Source organism: Sceloporus occidentalis, unplaced genomic scaffold (assembly GCF_023333645.1).
Source record: "Sceloporus occidentalis isolate IW3139 unplaced genomic scaffold, rSceOcc1.0.p SCAF_1, whole genome shotgun sequence".
In the NCBI taxonomy this organism is placed as follows: Eukaryota; Metazoa; Chordata; class Lepidosauria; order Squamata; family Phrynosomatidae; genus Sceloporus; species Sceloporus occidentalis.
This window is the reverse complement of record NW_028316981.1, coordinates 180,921,931-180,941,488: the sequence shown is the minus strand read 5'-3', so window position 1 is coordinate 180,941,488 and position 19,558 is coordinate 180,921,931. Positions and strand designations below refer to the sequence as shown.

Sequence of the window (19,558 nt, the reverse complement as noted above, 5' to 3'; positions counted from 1 at the left end):
GTGTATCTGACTGAGAAGACCACTAGGGACGTCTGCCTCTCCCTGGGACTGAGGCTCCTGCCTCGCCTCTCCTCTCTCTCTCTGCCCAGGTGCTCCTCCAAGCAGCAGCAGCAGCAACAGCCTCCCCCTGAAAGGCTCCCCAAAGGCTGGGTCTGGGCTATGAATGAGTGCCTGGACCGTACCACCTCCAGGGCGGGGGGAGGAGGGGGTGGGCGCCATGGCCAGCAGGGCTCAGGAGGCCCCCTGCCTTTCCTCCAAAGGGAGAGAGGAAGGCCTGGGGAAGGCCTGGGGGATGCGGAAGGGCCCCGGGAGGAAAGGGAGGGCAGGGTGGCTTTTTTCTTAACCCCCCCATGCCTTGTCCCCCCCTCCTGGGCTTGGGATGGTTCTGGCCACGTTTAAAGGGCTGAGCCTGGCCGGGGCGGGAGGCAGACGCGGAGCCAGAGGGGACTGGAGGGGGACCATCGCGGGATAAAGGAAGGCCAGGCAGGTAGAGCTAGGGTTGGTCCAGAGGGGGCTGGGGGGGGTGACAACAGGCCAGCAGCCCCTTTGGAGCCCTTTTCCTTACACACACAACCCCAGAGCTCTCATCCCTTTCTCTTTGCAAAGGGCTGGTTGTGGTTTCTGGTGGGGGCCATGCCTTGCTTTCTTTGCCTCTATAAGGCTTTGCTATAGACCCTTCGCCTCCTCCTTTTGCACACATAGCAGACCCCCCCCCATCTGTTGCCCTCTCCCCACCCAGCCACCCCCCCCTTTTGTGTGTGTCTCTGTGTGTGTCTGTGTCTGTGGTTGTGGTCTTTGGTTTGCTTTCCCCCCTTTTTTTCTTTAATGCCCCCCATCCTGTTGGGGGGCTTCAATGGATGGCTACTAAGGAAGGAAATGAGTGTGTATACACACACACATGTGTATATGAATACACACACACACATACATATACACACACCCACATGTGTATATGAATATATATATATATATGCACATATATACATACACACATATACACACGCATATATACATATGCACACACATGTATGTATATATACACACACACACACACATATATACACACAGCCATATATATACACACACACACACATATATAATGGAGGAGTGAATAGGTAATGTTATGTCCATTTGTGTGTGTGAATGCCACCGAAGAGAAAGGTGGAGGATTTGGGGGTCTTAGCAAAGTGGGAAGTTGTGGAGGGGGGTTGCATTGGAGAAAGAGAGGGATCTAGTGTTTTTCCTTCTCTTCCCCCCATCCTCCTTCTCCTCTTCCAGTGGTTTGGTCCCCTTCCCTTGGAGCAGCCCAGTCTGGGTTGGAGAAAGCTGGCTAACGCCCATCATCTGGAATAGATTTATTTTGGGGTGGGGGGGTCTATTTAGTAGGTAACCAGCATGGTTCCTACTACCACTGCGCCCCCCCAACCGATCTTGTCCTCCTCCTTTGGGGTTTTGTCAATGGGTCTTTGAAGATGGAGGGGAGAGGACCTAGCATGCGCTTCCTTCCAGGAACCCCCAGTGGGCCTTATTATTTGGGAAGCATTTCCAAAGACAGGGCTGGGGAGGTGGGTTGTGCTGGGAGCCCAGGGTGCCTTGCCTTTTGTGGTCTTCTTCCTCCCACTGCTTGGGGAATGGAAGCCTTGGGAGAGGAGGGATGAGGAGGGAGTCTCTGGGAATTGGGTCAACTTGATGGAGGGCGGTGGTGTTCTGGAAGAGCGGGATTCCAGGTTCTCTCTCCTTTCCTTGCATTGAATGTCTTGCTCTAAGCATCTCCTTTTTCTTCATTCACATCTCACTCTACACAACAGCTGCTCTGTGAAAGTCAAAGGGGATTGTTCCTATTTTGCAGACTGGGAAAACTGAGGCTAGCTAGCCTCGCCCAGGAGGATCTGTGGCTGTGATGTGGGGCTTTTGAACGCACGGCTCCCAAGGCTGATCTGGGTCGTGATGGACGACTCTGAAATGTTTGTGTAACAGGTTGGTTGGTTCTCCTTCTCTCTTTGCCGTAAGATTTGTGATTCCCACAGACTGTTCTTTCCCTGGTGTCTTAAGGTACAGGATTGTTTTAGGGAAATGACCGAAGCTGCTGTTCCAACTGGTGCTAAGCCGTGCTCCTCCTGGGCCTTTCTGGGAGGTGTCTGTTTATAATTCATGTCTGCTTGGGAGAGGTAAGCAGACAAAAAGGAATTTGGGGGAGGAGGGGTTGACACTAGGGCTTGCAAGACTTTTGCCAAGAGGTGGGCTCTGGTCTGGGATGTATTGGAATAAGATCTGCATCCTGAGAAGCGGTTCCCGTTTTTGCTGGTTGACTGGTCTGTGGCTTGCGTGGCTGAGGGTGGGGTTGCACTGAACAAAAAGGGCAGAAGTGGAGGATGTGAGACTGACAGGCTGCTGTGTCCTGGGTATTGTCAATTGGAAGGCATCTACTGTGTGGCACCCATGTGAGTGTGAAGGATTCAAAGCCATAGCATAGGAAAAGGCTCAGGAAAGCAGCAGAGAGGTATCTGTATTATTAGTATATGATGGTGGCAGGGCTCTCTCTCTCTCTGTGTGACAAGCTTGTGATGTGTTGTATGTGTGTGTTTACATATTTTCGGTAGTTTATTGTAGGATGGGAATCATGTCTTCCTCCTCCCCTTCAGCGAAACCACAAAACAGATCTCTGTGGCCACATACAGTTTTCACACAGTTTCCTCCGTTTTAAAATATTCTCTGCAGCTTCTTGGTAGCACACGCGATTTGTATATGGAAGATCTCAGGTTCGCTCTGGGCTGTTTTGTAGTTCAAGGGTATCAGGTACTAAGATCGGCTGTGAAAGTTTGCTCCTGGAAAGCTAGAGAGGAGCTGTGTGATTTGGCAACACTTAGATTGGTCGGACTGATCATCCGTCTGATCTCATCCAAACTCTGCATTGTGGAGGCTGGCTGGGTGGGGGCACTGGTGCGCACTCTGTGGGTGTGTAGACACATTCAACACCGTGGTTCTAGGATATGCATCCATTATTTCTGAAAAAGAGCCCACCATGGTATGCATCACCAGGTGGAAATATGGGGATCTAACTTTGGGGGGAGTTCAAATAGGTTCAAATAATGTCCATATTCTAAGAGGTTTCTCTGCTCTCCTGGCAATTCTGTGTGATCAAGTCTGCCGATACATATCAGTTGTGGTAATAGAGAGATAACATTAAAGTAGGGCATATCTTGTTGTTTTGTGGAGGTTTTGAAAACATTGTTTTCTTATGGAAACTGTGTTAACCACACTTTGAGTAATCTTTGACAGGATTTCTGGAAGATGAGTGATATTTGTCCCACAAATGCCTATTCCTGGTATAAGTGCATCCTTTAGCCAACTGTTTGTGCTTGGAATCAATGGTAATAGAGTAAATGTAAACATACATGCACATACATCCCATGAACACATTTTTTGTTGTTGTTTACTAATATTCACAGTTTTAATTTGGAGTACTGTTTGAGACCCTGGGGATAAATAGATATCCTGCATCCAGTCACCTGAAGTTTAAAAGCTGTGATTTTTGCAAGCAGGCTTTGTGAGAAATGGCTCCTTTCTAAACCTTTGTGGGGATCAGTTTAGGGGATGTTGTGTCAGCAAGTTTGAGGAGAGGAGTGAAGGGGAAAAAATCCTAAATGGTGTGATGCCTCTTAAAATAGATGTGGGTGCAACATCACCATGCAGTTGAGGGATGAGAGCTCATAATGGTTCATTTGCACATGCATGCAATTTGCTTGATTTCTTATAGTTTGACTCTCCAGCTGGATATATGAAGCTAATCGAGTGGAAAGCATTGTGTTTGAGGTGATATGAAAATGTGTCATTCTATCTATGGTAGCACACTTGCATATGCAGGATATGACTGTCAGATGATAGACATTCCTGTATGAACCAGTCCTTAAGGCCCAACCAGAACATCATCTGAGCAGAGAAAAAGAACTTCTCACAGTGGCCTTTCACATACCTGGCATCTGATTGAAATAAGGAGTCAGAACAGTTCCATGTGTACTTTAAGTGTATGAGGTGGTCTCTATCCTAGGTGGACATTCTGCCAATGTGCTAAGATGGCACACACAGTGGCTGTGGGCCCAGTTGAAATTAGACCATGGGCAGTTTGTAACTCTATGCAAATATGATTGGAGTAGTATTGCTGTGATAAGGGTATGTTTCTGGGTATGTTACCTTGCAAGTAGAAAGGGCCTGGGCCACCTCTGTTCATATTATGTGTCTAGGGTCATTTTTTGCCTTCAGGTTTTTTAGGCTGTTGCAGGCGTGTGTATGTGCATGCACTGTGGTGATATGTTTTTGAGCAACTAGTGCTGCTTTCTGCTGTGTGTGGTGGGAAGCTAATTAGAAGTTGGGGTGTTGGAAGTAAACAGAGAAAACCAAGTCCTTGGAGGTGATGGCTCTTGACTTGGAGAAGCACAACTAGGTCCCCAGCTAAGGTTAGGTAGGAACATGACTCATTCAGCATCTCTTTGGGGATATGGCTTTTACATAGGGCAGGAGGGTTCCAGGGAGCTTGTGGAGTTAGTTAGAGCTGGAGGGTAATAATTCCAAGATATAATTCCATGGTATGGGCTTTGATACTCTGTTAGTAGGCTTTTAAAAAAAGGTGTTGTGGAGCCTTAGCATGTAGACCTATACCTGTCTTCTTTGAAATATGTTTTGCTGAGCAGAGTTTGGCTTGCTCCCCAAGTAGGTATATCAGATAGCCTAAGACATTTTGCTGTCTGAGGCAGACCTTTAAATGGACCCTAACCCCCAAGTCAAAGGGGGAAAGTCCTCTGCAGCCATTGGGTCATTTTAGCCCTTGAAGCAGAAAAATCTCATAACTGCCTCTGCTGCTCCCTTTTAATGGCAGCTAATAGACAGCAGTAACAAGCTGAATGGCTAACCATTTGCTGCCCTTTTCTGATGCTCCATCTGCTTCTTCATACTTGCTCAATGTAAGAGGTACCACTGTATGTATGGCTGAGATGGGGAATGTATGGCATTCTAGATTTTGTTCAGCTATGAAGTCCACCACTCCTCATCCCTGCCTATACTGGAATTGCAGTCCAATAATACCTGGAGCGCCCTCACAATTCTCAACCCTGATACAGAAGTTTGTAGACTTAGAATTTGAGTGTGCTTGCTCTTAGTGTCTCCTGTGCTACAGTTCTCTTTTTCTTTGCACAGTGCAATGGCAAACTGGCCCTTAACCCCTGTCTCCTCTTCTTCCTTTGTAGGCTGAATGAGCTGCCTCTGTCTGGCCCGGCCTGACCCCAGGCAAGTCCCCGGTGATCATGTGGCGGCGGTGGCAGCTGCTCACAACCATCACCACAATATCTGCTTTTCTTCTGTCCTTGCTGCCACCAATCTTAGGCCTCCTGTCCACACATGCTGCCTTCACAGTTTCAGATGTGGCCCTCACACATTTGGCTGTCCACCATGACACAGGAGAGGTCTACCTTGGAGCTGTCAACCGCATCTACAAACTGTCAACCAATCTGACCCAGCTGCGGGCTCACAGTACCGGGCCTGTGCCGGATGATCCCCGGTGTTACCCTCCACCTGGTGTGCGGCTCTGTGCTCACCGGCTCTCTCCCTCTGACAACATCAATAAATTGCTGCTGATTGACTATGCCGGCAATCGCTTGGTGGCTTGCGGCAGTGTCTGGCAAGGGGTTTGCCAGCTGCTGCAGTTGGAAGATTTGACCAAGCTGGGTGAGCCGCACCAGCGCAAAGAACACTACCTTTCTGGTGGTCGGGAACCGGATGCCATGGTTGGTGTGATTGTGGAGCAGCTGAGAGAGCCCAGTCAATTCTTTGTGGGCACCTCCATAGGCGGGCGCTCAGAGTACTTCCCCACTCTCTCCAGCCGCCGCCTGACCCCCAACGCCAACAGTCCTGAGATGTTCAGCCTTGTTTATCAGGACGAGTTTGTCTCCTCCCAAATCAAGGTCCCTTCAGACACTCTCTCACTCTACCCCGCCTTTGACATCTACTATGTGTCGGCATTTGTGTCTGGTGAGTTTGTGTATTTTCTCACCTTGCAGCTAGATACTGCCCAGACACCCCTGGAGCCAGCAGGAGGTCCAGGGGGCCCAGGTGTGACTGGTGGGGAGCGGTTCTTTTCCTCAAAGATTGTACGTCTGTGTGCCAATGACACTGAGTTCTACTCCTATGTGGAATTCCCTCTGGGTTGCTCCAAGGATGGCGTGGAGTACCGCCTTGTGCAAGCTGCGCAGCTGGCCAAAGCAGGTCGGCAGCTGGCCCAGTCACTGGGTATTGCTGAGGGGCAGGACGTACTCTATGCTGCCTTCTCACAGGGCCAGAAAAACCGAGCTACACCACCTCGGGAGAGCCTTCTCTGCCTCTTCACCCTGGACGAAGTCAATCAGCGCATCCGGGAGCGTATCCAGTCATGCTATCGTGGCGAAGGACGTCTCTCCCTCCCATGGCTTCTCAACAAAGAACTACCCTGCATCAACACGGTACCTGGTGGTCAAATTATCTGGACCTTCCATCCTTCCCCACTTTCTCCTCTGCTAGTTTCCATTTCCCCTGGGAGGTAGAGCCAAAGATGTCCTATCACTTGGAATGTTGTCTTGACTCTGCCTTTCTTTTAATTTCTGTGGTTTTAGTTTATCTGAAAACTACGAACTACAGCCCAGGAATTCTTGGTTAGGTCTTTGAAAATTACTTTCTCCCTCTCTTTATAAAGAGGGCAGACAGGCAGTCAAATATATTGGAGAGGGGAGGTGGGTATCAAATATCATTGTAAGTCCCTTCCCACTCTTTGTAATGCGGGGAAAGAGAGAAACATGTAGGAAGCCATTTTCCACTGACCCTTAAATCCTGTGCTCCCTGTTTTCTAGCCTATGCAGATCAATGGGAATTTCTGTGGGTTGGTGCTGAATCAGCCCCTGGGGGGACTCCACGTCATTGAGGGACGCCCACTGCTTGAGGAGAAGACTGAGGGCATGGCCAGTGTTGCAGCCTACACCTATCATGGCCACTCAGTTGTCTTTATTGGAACTCGTGCTGGCAACCTTAAAAAGGTGAGATAATTCTCCTTTGGTATTTTGGGGGATAAATGATTTCAGGATGGTTGTGGTGGTGGAGGCTAAGAAGGCAGAAAGTGGTTTCTGTAAGGCTGTCTGCACATGTATGTTATGAGGTTCTGTTTTTCTCCAATACCTCCACCAGACTGACAATTAAACAGTCTCTGTAACTCCTCTGTAGTTGGCACTAGATGGTCCTCTACTGTCCCAACAAACAAGACATGTGGCTCCCAAGATGTTATTGGATTGCAACTCTTGTCAACCCCCTTCCAGTCTAGCCATTGATGAAAGACCATGGGTGTACCAGTCCAACAATATTGGAAGGCCACACGTTTCCCCACCAGCTTCGACTTAAAATAATTGTTGTGCCTTCAGGTCATTGTTGACTGATGGAAACCCTGTCATGTGATCTTCATGGTAAGGTTTGTTAAGAGGGAGCTTGTCGTTGTCTTCCTCTGAGGTTGAAAGTGTGATTTATCCAGTGGGTTTCCAAAGCTGAGTGGGGCTTGAACTCAGGTCTCTAGTCCTAGTCCAGTGGGCTAGTAATGGAACCTGTAGAAATCTCACTTTCTGATTCAACAGTTGTATTTCTAGCTCTGAAAATGGCAAGATAGGGTAAATAGGGCAAGAAACTCTTGTTGTGGCTCAACATATCCTTCCTCTCTGCTGGTACCATATGTCAAAGTGTGGGAAGCTTCACCCTCAGGTATTTTACAGTTCAACTTGCTCAATCAGCATGTCTATAGTAAATAATTATGGGAATTGTAGTCCAAAGCATCTGGAGAGCCAATATATGCAAATATCTGCATTGTTCTCCATCCTGTCTGACACTTTAAGGTAGTTCATGTGCCCGTTTTGTAACCAGATGGTTTCAGGGTTAATTCTGATGTCACTGTTGGCTCTAAGAAAGATACCCCCTCACAAAGTTTTGGAGAGCAACTGCAGGTCACAGTGTAGAGAATGCTGAGCATGATGGTCCAGTGAAGTTGCCTGGGATAATTTGAGTGAGGGCTTTGCAAACTTATGAATACTCCTCAGAAGTGTGTGCACTAGGAAAAATCGTGCTCTGACATGACTGCATTCTTTTCACAACAACAGAAACAAATATCATCATCTGATTCAGAGTTTGGAAGTTATTTTTTGGTGTATAATAATAACAACCAGACTTTGCTACTGGTGTGGCTACTTTACAAAAACAACAACCCATGCTCTGTTCCAACTAGGTTTACATAGCTAGATCACTTTTTTCAGAACAGAAGATGTTTGTGTATTTAATCTCAGCAGGGGCTCCTGTGTGTCAAGAGCCTTAGAATATTTTACAAAGCAGTGGCAGGCTGTAGAGCCCTCATAGACCTATTTGCTAAGACCATTTTTCTTTGTCTTTTGGTTGTTTGGCTATTTGCAGAAGGCCTTTTCCCTAACTGCATAATTCCTTTGGCTGGGTTTTGCACACCTCACTTTCCAGGACAACTTAAGCTCTGGCAATTCCTTCCTTCCTTCCTTCCTTCCTTCCTTCCTTCCTTCCTTCCTTCCTACAAGTATTACACTCCTCTGATCTCATTCTGTATTTGCTATATTCCTGGTTGGGCATGAGGTGCCAAGAGGAGCTGTGTTCTATGGTGGGAGCTGTATTCTCAGGGTCTGGTCTGTGGTCCATGAGAGTGGAGGCTGATTTCAGGCTGCCCTATGCATCTTTCCACTCTTCTTGTAGGTGTTCATGTGAGAGTGTGGAATTTGAAACTTGTAATATCTGGAATGGTGCTGGTGATTGGGTAGATGTGACCCAGGGTTGTTGTTTTTTTATTTCTTCTGCTCCTCCTTGCATAGGGCTGATAATGCTAGGTCAAGGAATATTCTAGAATCACATCTGAGTAGGCTCGAAATTACCCTTTTTATCCATATAAAATGCCTTCTTTCAGCTATGTCTATGGGGAGCTGGGGTAGGATGGGAGTCACTATTACTAGCAGCCTTCATCCTCCGCCATTAGTTACCACTCTGCTGAGGCTTGTGCCCAACAGAACTGTCACATTAAATATTAACTGGGCATTGAATGAGTGGATGCACCCCTCCTTTCTCTAGCTGGGCATGGCCCAAACTGGTAAAGTCTATATCTGAAAAAGCAGAGTGGCTGGATGGGCAACTGTGATTTTTACATCTTAAATGAAAGCTAAAGCATGAGTGGATGTGAGTCCGCAAACTGATATTGAGAGACACAGTTAATATTTAGTAAATATAAAGATGCTCTGGGGTTTTGTTTGTTAAAGAAGACCATCTTCCCAAACACATTTAATTCTGAACTCAGCATTTTCCATCCTGATTCTGCTGCCTTTTGATGTAAGTGTGTGTGTTTGTGTGTGTGTTTATAAAAGAAGAGAGGGAGAGATTGAGGATGGCTTAAAAGGAGAGGGTGTGATGAGAAAGATGTTGTGCTGAGGAGTAAAGTATTTACAATCCTCGTATGCTGTGGTTCATTTGGCCTGTGGTCTCAGGCCCAGAACCTATTTAGAATGGCAGGCTCCATCGCTGGAATACATCATCATCACCGTCGTTGTTGTTGTTGTTACTCCCACTTTTCCCCACAGTTGGGACACAAAGTGGTGCTTAAAAACAGTATATATTAAAACAGTTAAAATATTAAAACATTATAACAATATAAATAAAACTATGTACAGACCCTTAAACCTTCAAATCCAGCACCACAGAACATTAAGAGCCTCTGGTAAAGAGGCCTGGAGGCACAAAAATGTTTTAACTTGGCGTTGGAAGGACAGTAAGGATGAGGGCATGGGGAGTGAGTCCCAAAGTCTGGGAGCAACCACTGAGAAGGTCCCTTGTTCCCACCAAATGAGCCTGAGAAGGTGGTGGGACAGAAAGGAGAGCCTCTCTGGATGACCTTAAAACCCTGATGGGCTTACACTGGGAGATATGGTCCTTCAAATAGCCATGTAGGGCTGGAGTACATAAAATAATGGAGTGTCTTTCCCTCAGCATAGTTCAGTTATGTGCATTGTAATACCAGCTACACAAATGTACACGGAGTCCTGTTTGCTTAATCCAAGTCAGTGAGTCTTGGGGTGACTCTGAGCCGCTGTGCCTTTTAGTTTGGGATATCAAATACTGGCTTGGCTATGTCAGCCTGGTATTCTAAATATTCCCATTGATGGGAATCTATCCATCTAGACTTAATCATCCAGTTCTCTATTTTCATTGCTGTTTTGAAGAAGCCCAAAGTGGGTTCTTTTGATCCGTGGCTTTTGTCGGATGTGATGTCTCCTTATTTTTAGTCTCCTTACTGAGCTGAGTCTGGAGAAGCAAGCACATCAACTTTCTCTCTTTTCTCAAGGCCCCCCTATCTCAGATGTGGAGTCAATTTTGAAGTGGAAGAGGGAAATAATTCTCGGGAGGCTGTGATGGCTGGTCTTTGGGTCCTGGTCACATGGAATTGAGTTACAGCAGCTTTCTCTATGTGTGGGGAGGGGGGAAGCAAGAGAAGAGAAATGCTGTTTAAACTCTTGAACCCCTGGCAGGGGGCATGAGGGGAGGTCACGACCCCCTTCTGTTCCTCCCGCAAACGGTGGAGATTCAATTAGGGCGGCAGGAGGCCGGGTGGTAGCCCATGCGTCTGTCTTTGCCATTCCCAGATCTCCCTCTGCCTCCTCTACTACACTAATTGCCTTGTTGCTGCCTGGCCCTGGAGCCTCACCCGGGGGTGACCTGCCTGTTCCCGCAGCCAGGCCTGAAAAGGACCATTATCCTGATCTTTGGGTTGGAGAGGGAGGGACTTGTGTCTCAGTCCCCAACTCTACAACTGCACTGACCCCAGGGGTCTGCTTAGTGTGTGTGGGAGGCTCAATGGGGCTTTGTTGGCCAGGATGAAAGATACTTTGAGCTTTCTCTTTGGGGCAAATATGTGTGTGTATGTATCTATCCTTTCTACTATAGGTACCTTCTTCAGTTGGGAAGAAGACAACTGTTTGCCACCTTCCCTCATGAAGATGCCTTGATACTTGGCGCAATCTATGCTTAGTTCCATCCCTAGGTCAACAGGTGACTTGAAGGCACACACACATATATTCAGATACCGCCTTTCTTAAGAGGAACTAGAGTGTCTCCCGAAACAATTCCCACTGAACACTTCTAACATAGTTGTGGGGTGTGAAGATAGGTAGTCTTAAGAATGATGAAAGTGTGGCACCAGAGTGGGAAGGCCCATTCATTATTCAGACAGTGAAAATAACCCAAGTAGAATCTGGGTTGAATCTTTGTTGTTCACATGCATTTTGAATACATCTGATGAAGTTTTTTGGGGAGCTGCCAAATCTTTCACTTAACCCGGGATAATCAATCTCGGGTATTTTTCCAAGTTTTTCTAAAAGACTTGGATTCTCAGATTTGTGAATAACCAATGTGAATAGACCTAGGATAAACCGGTATAAAACTCTGCATGCCTTGAACGTGCTTCCAATATATTCACATCACGGACTCCATCTTTACTTGAGTGCTGGCATGTATGAGCAACAGAATTTGCAGAGATGCGTTCCATAGTGTGAACAACAGAACCGGAATGCCTAAGTGAGATTATTCACATTGTTGCACTAAAAAACCCCAATGTCTGAATAACCCCTCAACTGCACAAACTTTTCTTGTGCTAATTTATAAGTGCAGTTGTCAGTTCAGAAGTACTTAGAATCACAGAACTATCTAATGCATTACATCATAGCAGAGAAGACTGTGACTGTGTAGATTTTGTAACCGTTTTGTCTGCTGTCCAAGAACTGGCTGTTGATATCACCCTGCTACTCTCCCTCCTTTTTTCTTTAAAACTGAACTTGGCCAGGGCTTGGTCTTTCAAAGAGGACTGTCATCTATCTTCCAAATAAAGGCCGGTCTTCTGTAAAGGAGGACACACTTCTTTCCTCTCTCCTTACCGAGGAATTTTTTATTGTGTGTCTAACCAGGGAGGGTAATATATGGCCCTCTACCTATTTTTGTGGCACTTTCCACCACTGAATCTGCCATTGCTTGTGGTTGAACAGTGGCAAATCCCCAGCTCCCGAAAACAAGAAATGCAGAGAGGATATGCTTTGTTTTTAAGCTCACAGACACCTAGGTAGCCATTGTATGTTTGATTTCACTTAAAAGCAAAGTATACCTACCCTTAGGGTTGCCATAATTGCTCCCCTACAGCCTTGGTTTTAAAGTGAAATTTGCTGGGGGATACCTTGTTGGTGATGGGTACACTTCCCAATGGCTTGGGGAGGGCATTCCTTGCTCTCCCAAAATGCTGGAAATTACCCAGCCTCAATATGTATGTTTCAAGGAGTAGTATTTGCCTTGCTGACATTTCTTCTGCAAATACAAGAATGTTTAAGCATACAAGCAGCCAGTATCCCTTTTGGTTCAGCATCTGTTCCTCTCCAACCAAGAAGATATTCTTTTATCTTTGATGCTTGTCATTTTGCCTTTTCAGAAATGTTACTTTTAAGAAGTGTTGTAAATACACACTGGAGTTCATTCTTTGTCACCATCACCCCTATTTCTGCACTCTATAAGCTTAGAAGAAAGTACAGGCCTGTTGTCACTGCATTTTCCTAAACTTGTGCGTTGTGCACATGTAGGTGGGCAATGCATGTTGAACTGCATAAGTGCCCCGCCAGATCACAAATGTCTCTGCATGTGGTTAAGTTGCAGCTACTCTATAAATAAGGCGGTTTAGATCCATTGCATGGTTGAACTTGAAGACAGAAACTGTTAGGTTCAGTCTGTAATGCAGCATTCAGAAGCAAGCAAACCCTGGCTGTTTATACAGATTATATTAACTGATTTTCAGTTCTGTTGAAGTCCGATACTGGAATATTGTTAGAAGATTTTAACAATACAAAATGGAATTAAAGATAAAATGAAATAGGCCAGCACAGAACTTCCATGTCGTCACCAAAAAGCATGCAGAGGGCGGAACAGACAGATTTCTATGAATGATTCATTGGTGATTTACATGTATAGTTGCAATTTTGGGAACAATTGTGTGTGTGCATGCCTTCAATTAACCTAATGGCTTATGGAGAACCAATAAATCACATAGGGTTTTCTTAGGCAAGGAATCCTCAGAGGTGGTTTTGCCAGTTCCTTCCTCTGAAGTATAGCCTATAGCACCCGTCATTTGTTGGCAATCTCCCATTCAAATACTAACTCTTCTTAAGTTCCAAGATCAGACAGGATCTGATGCCTTTAAGGTATCTAGACCCTTTTGGGAACAATTGCTGGTATGCCAAAAGCATAGATCTCTTCACTTAAAAGTGGAGTAGAGCTGAAATTTGCAATACTGTAATAATACTCTTCAGCACATTAGGGAAAACTGGGACTCACATGACCTGTATGTCTGCCCCCATCTGCTGTCCAGGTGTTAACTGTTACTGGGTGACTCCAGTGCCCTGCCTGCTCCCCATCCTTTTACCCTTTAAACCCAACTTGAACTGGACGCTCCTTTGAAAGCCAGATGCCTCCAAAGAACAGACTCTCCTTTGACAGTCCTTCAGATGGAGGGTTGCCATCCGTGAAATATGAAACTTGCTTACCCAACTTCCTGATCTGGGGGAGGCCTGATGTCTGTGCCAAGTAGTGTAGATCTTTAAGGTCTCTTGGGGGTAGGGTTGCCATAAGTCAGGACCTCCAAACTGGGACAAATGTAGGACAAACGTAGGACAAAATATTCAAATGGAGGACACATTTTGAAAAATGGAGGACACTCAAAAATTGATGGTTTTTTAAAAAAATTCCCTGCCTTGAAGCCTCCCTGGCCGGCGGAGGAAGCTTCAAGGCAGAGAGGAAAGAGTCTCCCCTCACGGAGAGACCCTTCCTCCCTGCCTTGAAGCTTCCCTGCCTGGCGTCGGTGGGGGGGGGTGGGGGGTCCCTGGGGCGGGGCCAAACTGGGGCGGGACCATGTGGCCACGCCCCAAACTGGGAAAGTCCTGCCCCTAGGCGGGATATGGCAACCCTACTTGGGGGTAACAAACCATCCATGAAGACAGGGTGAAGAGAGCAGCTGGAGTCAACCTATATGGCAGGGATGGTGAAAATGTGGTCCACCACTGGCTATGCTGATGAGGTCTAGTAGTACAGTCCAACAAAACCTGGAAGGCCAAACTGCTGTATCCCATTCTTGCAGGCATTCTGGGGGTTTTGTCTCTAGCTTCAGATTACAGCTGCCCAGCACCGAAATTCTTGGTCAAGGGCAAACAACACATTCATGTCAGGGTGGCTCAACCATATAGCTCCTTTGGAATTAAGCCAAGTCATAGGTCTCACACGCTTTTAATAGAGATTGAAAGATAAGTCTGTTTCTGGGCTGTGTCAGTTTAGCATGTGTGCAGGCCTAACTATGCTCTATCCTATTTTCTATATATTTTTAAAAAACCACATGAAAATGTGCATGTCAATTCCTCCTTTTTCATGCATTTCTCCCTAAGATAGCAATTTGCGTATGCATTTTTAAAAAGCTATGAAGTGCACGGTTTCCCATCTTAATCCAGAAAATGTGAATTCGGTGGATCTGCTTTAAAATCCGGGCCAAATGAATTTCTCCAGTAATGGTCATGAACAGCAAAGCAGTAGTCTGAAGCTGTCTGTGGAGTATTTAGTACATCTTGGTTATTATGGGACTGACTGGTTATTAGCAATAGGTAATGTCCTTCAGGGTGAAAATGGGGTTTCATAAGGACAGAGGTTCTTTCTGTTTTCATTGTGTGTACAGAAGCAGTGTGTTTGGGGAGTGTTGGAGTGTATGTATCCCTCCAGATATTGTAGAGCATTAACTTTCAACAGCCCTAGCCAGTATGTTTATTGGTGAAAAATGATGGCAGGGGCAGCTCCAAGGGAGACATACTCCCTATCTCTGAACCAGGAGCAAAAACCCTAAGAGATGGGTTTCAAGTTATAAGTTATTATTCCTCAGCTAGTTAATTCCCAGGGTTGTGGCATTGGTGGATTGTCTTGTTACACCAATGAGTAATATTATTTCTGTAAATACTATAAAAGTTAAATGTCCCTCCCTTTACTCCCAAAAGTTGACGAATAATAACTGAGAAAGCATTGACTATCCTGTCTCCAAAGTTGACTTTGAAAAATCCCTGTTGGGTCCACTGGGTGGAGGGGCTGTTGTGATCTGAAGATGTGATGTTTTAATAATGGTTTATCTTGTGAGATGCCTTGGCTCCCTTTTTGGGAGAAAGGCAGCATAGAAGTTACATAAATAAATAAAATAAGATGGAAGTGGACTGTACATCTCCTGAAAGTTTTCCACATTAAGATGCTAGAGTCATTTTGTGAAGCATCCTGTAAGCTCCATATGGCTCCGGACAGTTTCCTCTGTGGATTTTACCATCTTGCGTGCATACTGCTTCTCCTATAATACTTGAAGTAGTAGGTGGGAATGAGTTCTTACTCTGTGGCTGTTGTAAACCATTAGATGTGCATGGATCCTGGTCTATTCATTTTATGGAAATCTTGCGATGAAAGGGCAGATTCTGAAAATGTTGGAATATTGTGGATGAGCCCTGCAATGGACAAGTTCTACTTGGGGTCTCTTCCATTTTCCAGTAATCATACCAGGGATTTAAATTTAAAAGTGTGCCATAATGGATGAAAAATAAAATAATAATAAAAAAGTCTGTTTTTAGCCTGACAAAGCAATACCTTCTCCTAGAAAACAGAACAGTACAAAGACATGGGAGTATTAATCACAACTCCATTCACACAGAAGTCATTTTGATTAACTTCTGCAATTCTCCTTTTGTGTCCAAAATTTTATGCCTTAAAAAAAAAAAAGCTAAGCCAAGCAGATTTCTAAAGTTGAAACCAACAAATTTTAATAAAGCAAGATTGCTTGCCTTAACAAAATTGTACTAATAGAAAACGTATAAAAATAGACAAATTGCTCTAGTCAATACCTCTCTTTCTGCAATGCTGCCGTATTAAGTCATATTGCTCTAGCCACTTCTATCACTGCACATCCATGTTGTTTCTGCATTAGCACATAGGGGCCAGTGCCATGGATTTAGCTTTGTAATCTTTAACTGGTGGCACCACTTCTGTGTGCTTGGTACATGCCTTTGGTATGCCAAAAGCCCAGATCTCTTCACTACTCCACTTTTGAGTAGAGTTGAAATTTTCAATACTGTAATCATTCTGTTTAGAAGTAACACAGACCCCACCGTGGTAATGCTTTAAATTTATTAGAGGAAAGTCAGAACTTAAATATAGCTAATAACCAATAAGTTTGTGCAAAATTTCATGTCAGGTTTACCTCAAGCCTGTTCAACCTGTAACCCTCATCTGGAGTGTTGTGTTCAGTTCTGGCACCTCATTTTAAGAAGGATGTAAACGTGTTGGTGTGGGTTCAAAGAAGGGTAACAAAGATAAGAGATTTGAGGAACAAAAGGAAAGTTTGAGGGAGATGGTCAAGTTCAACTTGGTGAAGAGAAGATGGAAGGCTATCATGAATGCACTCTTCAAATATCTAAAGGCTGTCATGGAAAGGAAGCTGCAGGTTTGTTCTCTGCTGCTGCAGTGGGTAGGATCAGGTCTAATGGTTTTAGGTTACAGCAGAGTAGATTTTTTCCCTTACCTTTTTTTTGGGGGTGTGTGTAAAATATTTATTTTTTAATGTAAGTGAACAAATATGTACACAGAACAACAAAACAGAAAAACAAAACAAAAATGATTATTCTCAGAATTTTAGATTACAGTTAAAAGATTAGGGACTTCTTGAGTACTGTTTCATTTGAAATGAGCAGCTGTTGCAACATCCAGTGTTGCCCAAGTGTAGGTCTATTACAGAATGTCTGACCAGAGATTCAGATGAGATATAGGTTGTCTTCTCTTAATTCTGTCATTATTTACAAAATTGCTGAGTGGAAACCATTTATCAAAGATGAGTTCTGATTTTGGTCATCCTGCATACCTTGCTGTTTTATCAGATGATTTTTCAACTAGCCATACGTCCCATACCTTATTACACCACATATCAAGAGACACCTTCCCTGTTTTCCAACATCTGGCCATTTCTGCACGGGCGGTTGTAGTGACAAAATCTATGAGAGATTTATGCTTTAAGTTAGGGTTTGTACTTACATACAGTGATAACAAAAGCATTTCTGGACGGCGTTTTACCTCTTGGTTGGTATTCAATGAAATTTACTCAAGTACCAATTGCCAAAATGTATTGATTTTGGGACAGTCTAGTCACATGTGTAGGAATGTGCCATTATCATTACAACAGGTGGGTAGATTTTGAGTGAACATTAGAAGGAACTTCTTGATGGGATGAGTAATTTGGCAGTGGAACCAGTGATGGGTTCTGTTTCCTGCTTGAGTTCTCTAGCTGGAGACCTTAAACTGAGCAGAAGGTTGAACTTGATAGCCTATGGGGCCCTTTCTAGTGATGTGGTTCTGTGATTCTATGCACCATCAAGGTAAACTTAGACAGTCTGCCTTCTCCAACCTTATCTGGGTTTTGTTGTTGTTGTTGTTGTTCTTTTGGGGTTGTTTTTGACCGTTCCAGACAGGCAACAAAACTGTTGGCTTCTCAAGCCCCCATGATGGCTGCCCTGCCCTACCTAGCAGCTGTCTTTCTTGGCAGATCACACATTTTGCAGGCCTGATGTATCTCAAGGTTCTTGTAAAAGTGAAAATAAATACTGTTTTCACTTGACAAATAGGCAAATATCAGTTTGGGCTACATTGTAGGTGACACATTATACTTGAATAATGAAGGACCCAAAAATACACAACTCTTCCCCTTCATATGCAAGCAACTGGTGGTGAAAGGGAAAGTTAACACTTTCCTTCTTGCACGTAACATTTGGAGAAGGAAAACCTCTGATGTTTAACACATGGGCTCTTTCTAACTCACACAGTAAATTGGCGAGGTTTATTTTATGCAGAGTGTAGCAGTGTTCCTTTTAAAAACCCTACCATGTTACTGATTAGTTGCTTCTTTTTGTTGATTGCTGATGAATAACATAACATGTGGTTGATTTGTTAACTATGCATATTTTTTACCAACCCCCCTCCCTGAAATGATGTTTTGTCAATCAGAAATAGATGTTATTATTTATTTTAAAATATCCGATAGTTTCTCTTTCATTTAAATGCTTGAAAGAAATGAAAATTCCTTAAGACAAAACTACAAGTAACAACGTTAGCCTTTCACTTCCACGCTCTGGCTTTTATGTCTCAGAATCAATGCCCAACATGTCATATAAGCAGGCGATTCAGAGATAATGGCTTGTTCAGTGAGTTTAGGACAGAAATTTTTAACCCAGATTAAATTATCTCCATCGTTATGGTGAAACATTTGTCTGCAGAAAGCTTCTGTCTTCTGGGGTGGGAAGGGCTGTTGTGGCCTGAATGGCTACCAGTCCTCTTATGGCCTTCTGCCATGATATGCTGCTATTCCTTCTGCCTCACCGGCTTCTCCAAGGAAACGCTATTCCATTTTGACACCATTTCATTATCATTTATGTCGCACTTAAAGTTACAAAGCATGTCACAATCTTTGTTTCTTGACCTTATCACAGTCCTATGAGGCACCTCGCTGTGTTGTCCTCATTTTAAAATACGAGTCTGAGAAAACATGTTGTAATACCATCAATTAAATAGGGGTGGGCTAAGGTGCCACCTGATCTCAGCTTCAAGGTTTTCACCTTTTCCATTGTATCTCCTGTTCTTTCCTTCCAGTTAATGTGGGCTGGGGAATCTTTCATGCTCCAGATGTTGCTGGATTACAGACTTCATCCCTGACCATTGGGGATGATGGAAGTTGAAAAGACCACAAATTCCCTTACTCCTGGTTTATCACCTCTATTCCTCACTTTATGCATATTTCCCCATCATCACCATGGTTTTGTTTTCCAGCAAAGAACTTTGCTTCTTTGAGGGAAAATCTCCACAGGTACTAGACTCAAGCAAATTTCTGGCAGGAATAAGAAGAAATGAAAAGGCTGTTTACCTTGGGAATGCACCAGCACCATCTGTGGCCCTCCTCCCAACTTTTCCTTGTGTGTCCCCAAAGCTGTCCGGACACCTGTCATTTCTCCTGATTTTGGAGACCATTGTTTACCCATTAGCTGGTACTAGCGAGTAAACCAGTGCTTCAGGCTGTCAGGTGTGGGGGACTGGCTGCTATTAGTTTCCGGAGTCCTGGGGACCAGCTGCATATTTAAGGCCATTGGTTATAGCTGCTTTTTCTTTCCTGGAAACTTATCAGGGACTGGTAGTTTAGGAATAGCACAGCTCCAGGAGCCACTGTTGTGAGTAGCACTGGAGTAAATTACAAAATGTTAGCAAAAAAGAAAGGAAAAAAAGATTGCTTTGCTCACATTGTAACGAAGGAGCTCAGTAAGGTAGGTATGCATATCCAGCCCCTTAGTTAATTCCAGATGTGGCCTTTACCACTAGAAAGGTTGCACATTTGCGATTTACATTATTTACATAATATTTT

General features: G+C 44.6%; 1 protein-coding gene across 6 annotated transcripts in view; it reads left to right on the top strand.

The window, feature by feature from the left end:
- Positions 1–435: 435 nt before the first annotated feature.
- LOC149322932 (plexin-A3-like) overlaps positions 436–19,558 on the top strand; it is a 106,362-nt gene continuing 87,239 nt past the window's right edge. For 4 of the 6 annotated variants that reach the window (XM_089484984.1, XM_089484968.1, XM_089484992.1 and 1 more), the window contains exons 1-4: positions 436–483; positions 1,850–1,977; positions 5,241–6,488; positions 6,873–7,055. In XM_089484984.1, the coding sequence (XP_089341110.1) occupies positions 5,298–6,488; positions 6,873–7,055 (1,374 nt within the window). In that variant the 5' untranslated portion in view covers positions 436–483; positions 1,850–1,977; positions 5,241–5,297. Of the gene's footprint in view, positions 488–1,849; positions 1,978–5,240; positions 6,489–6,872; positions 7,056–19,558 lie in introns of all 6 variants that reach the window. The other 2 variants (XM_089484974.1, XM_089484980.1) reach the window with 2 other exon arrangements.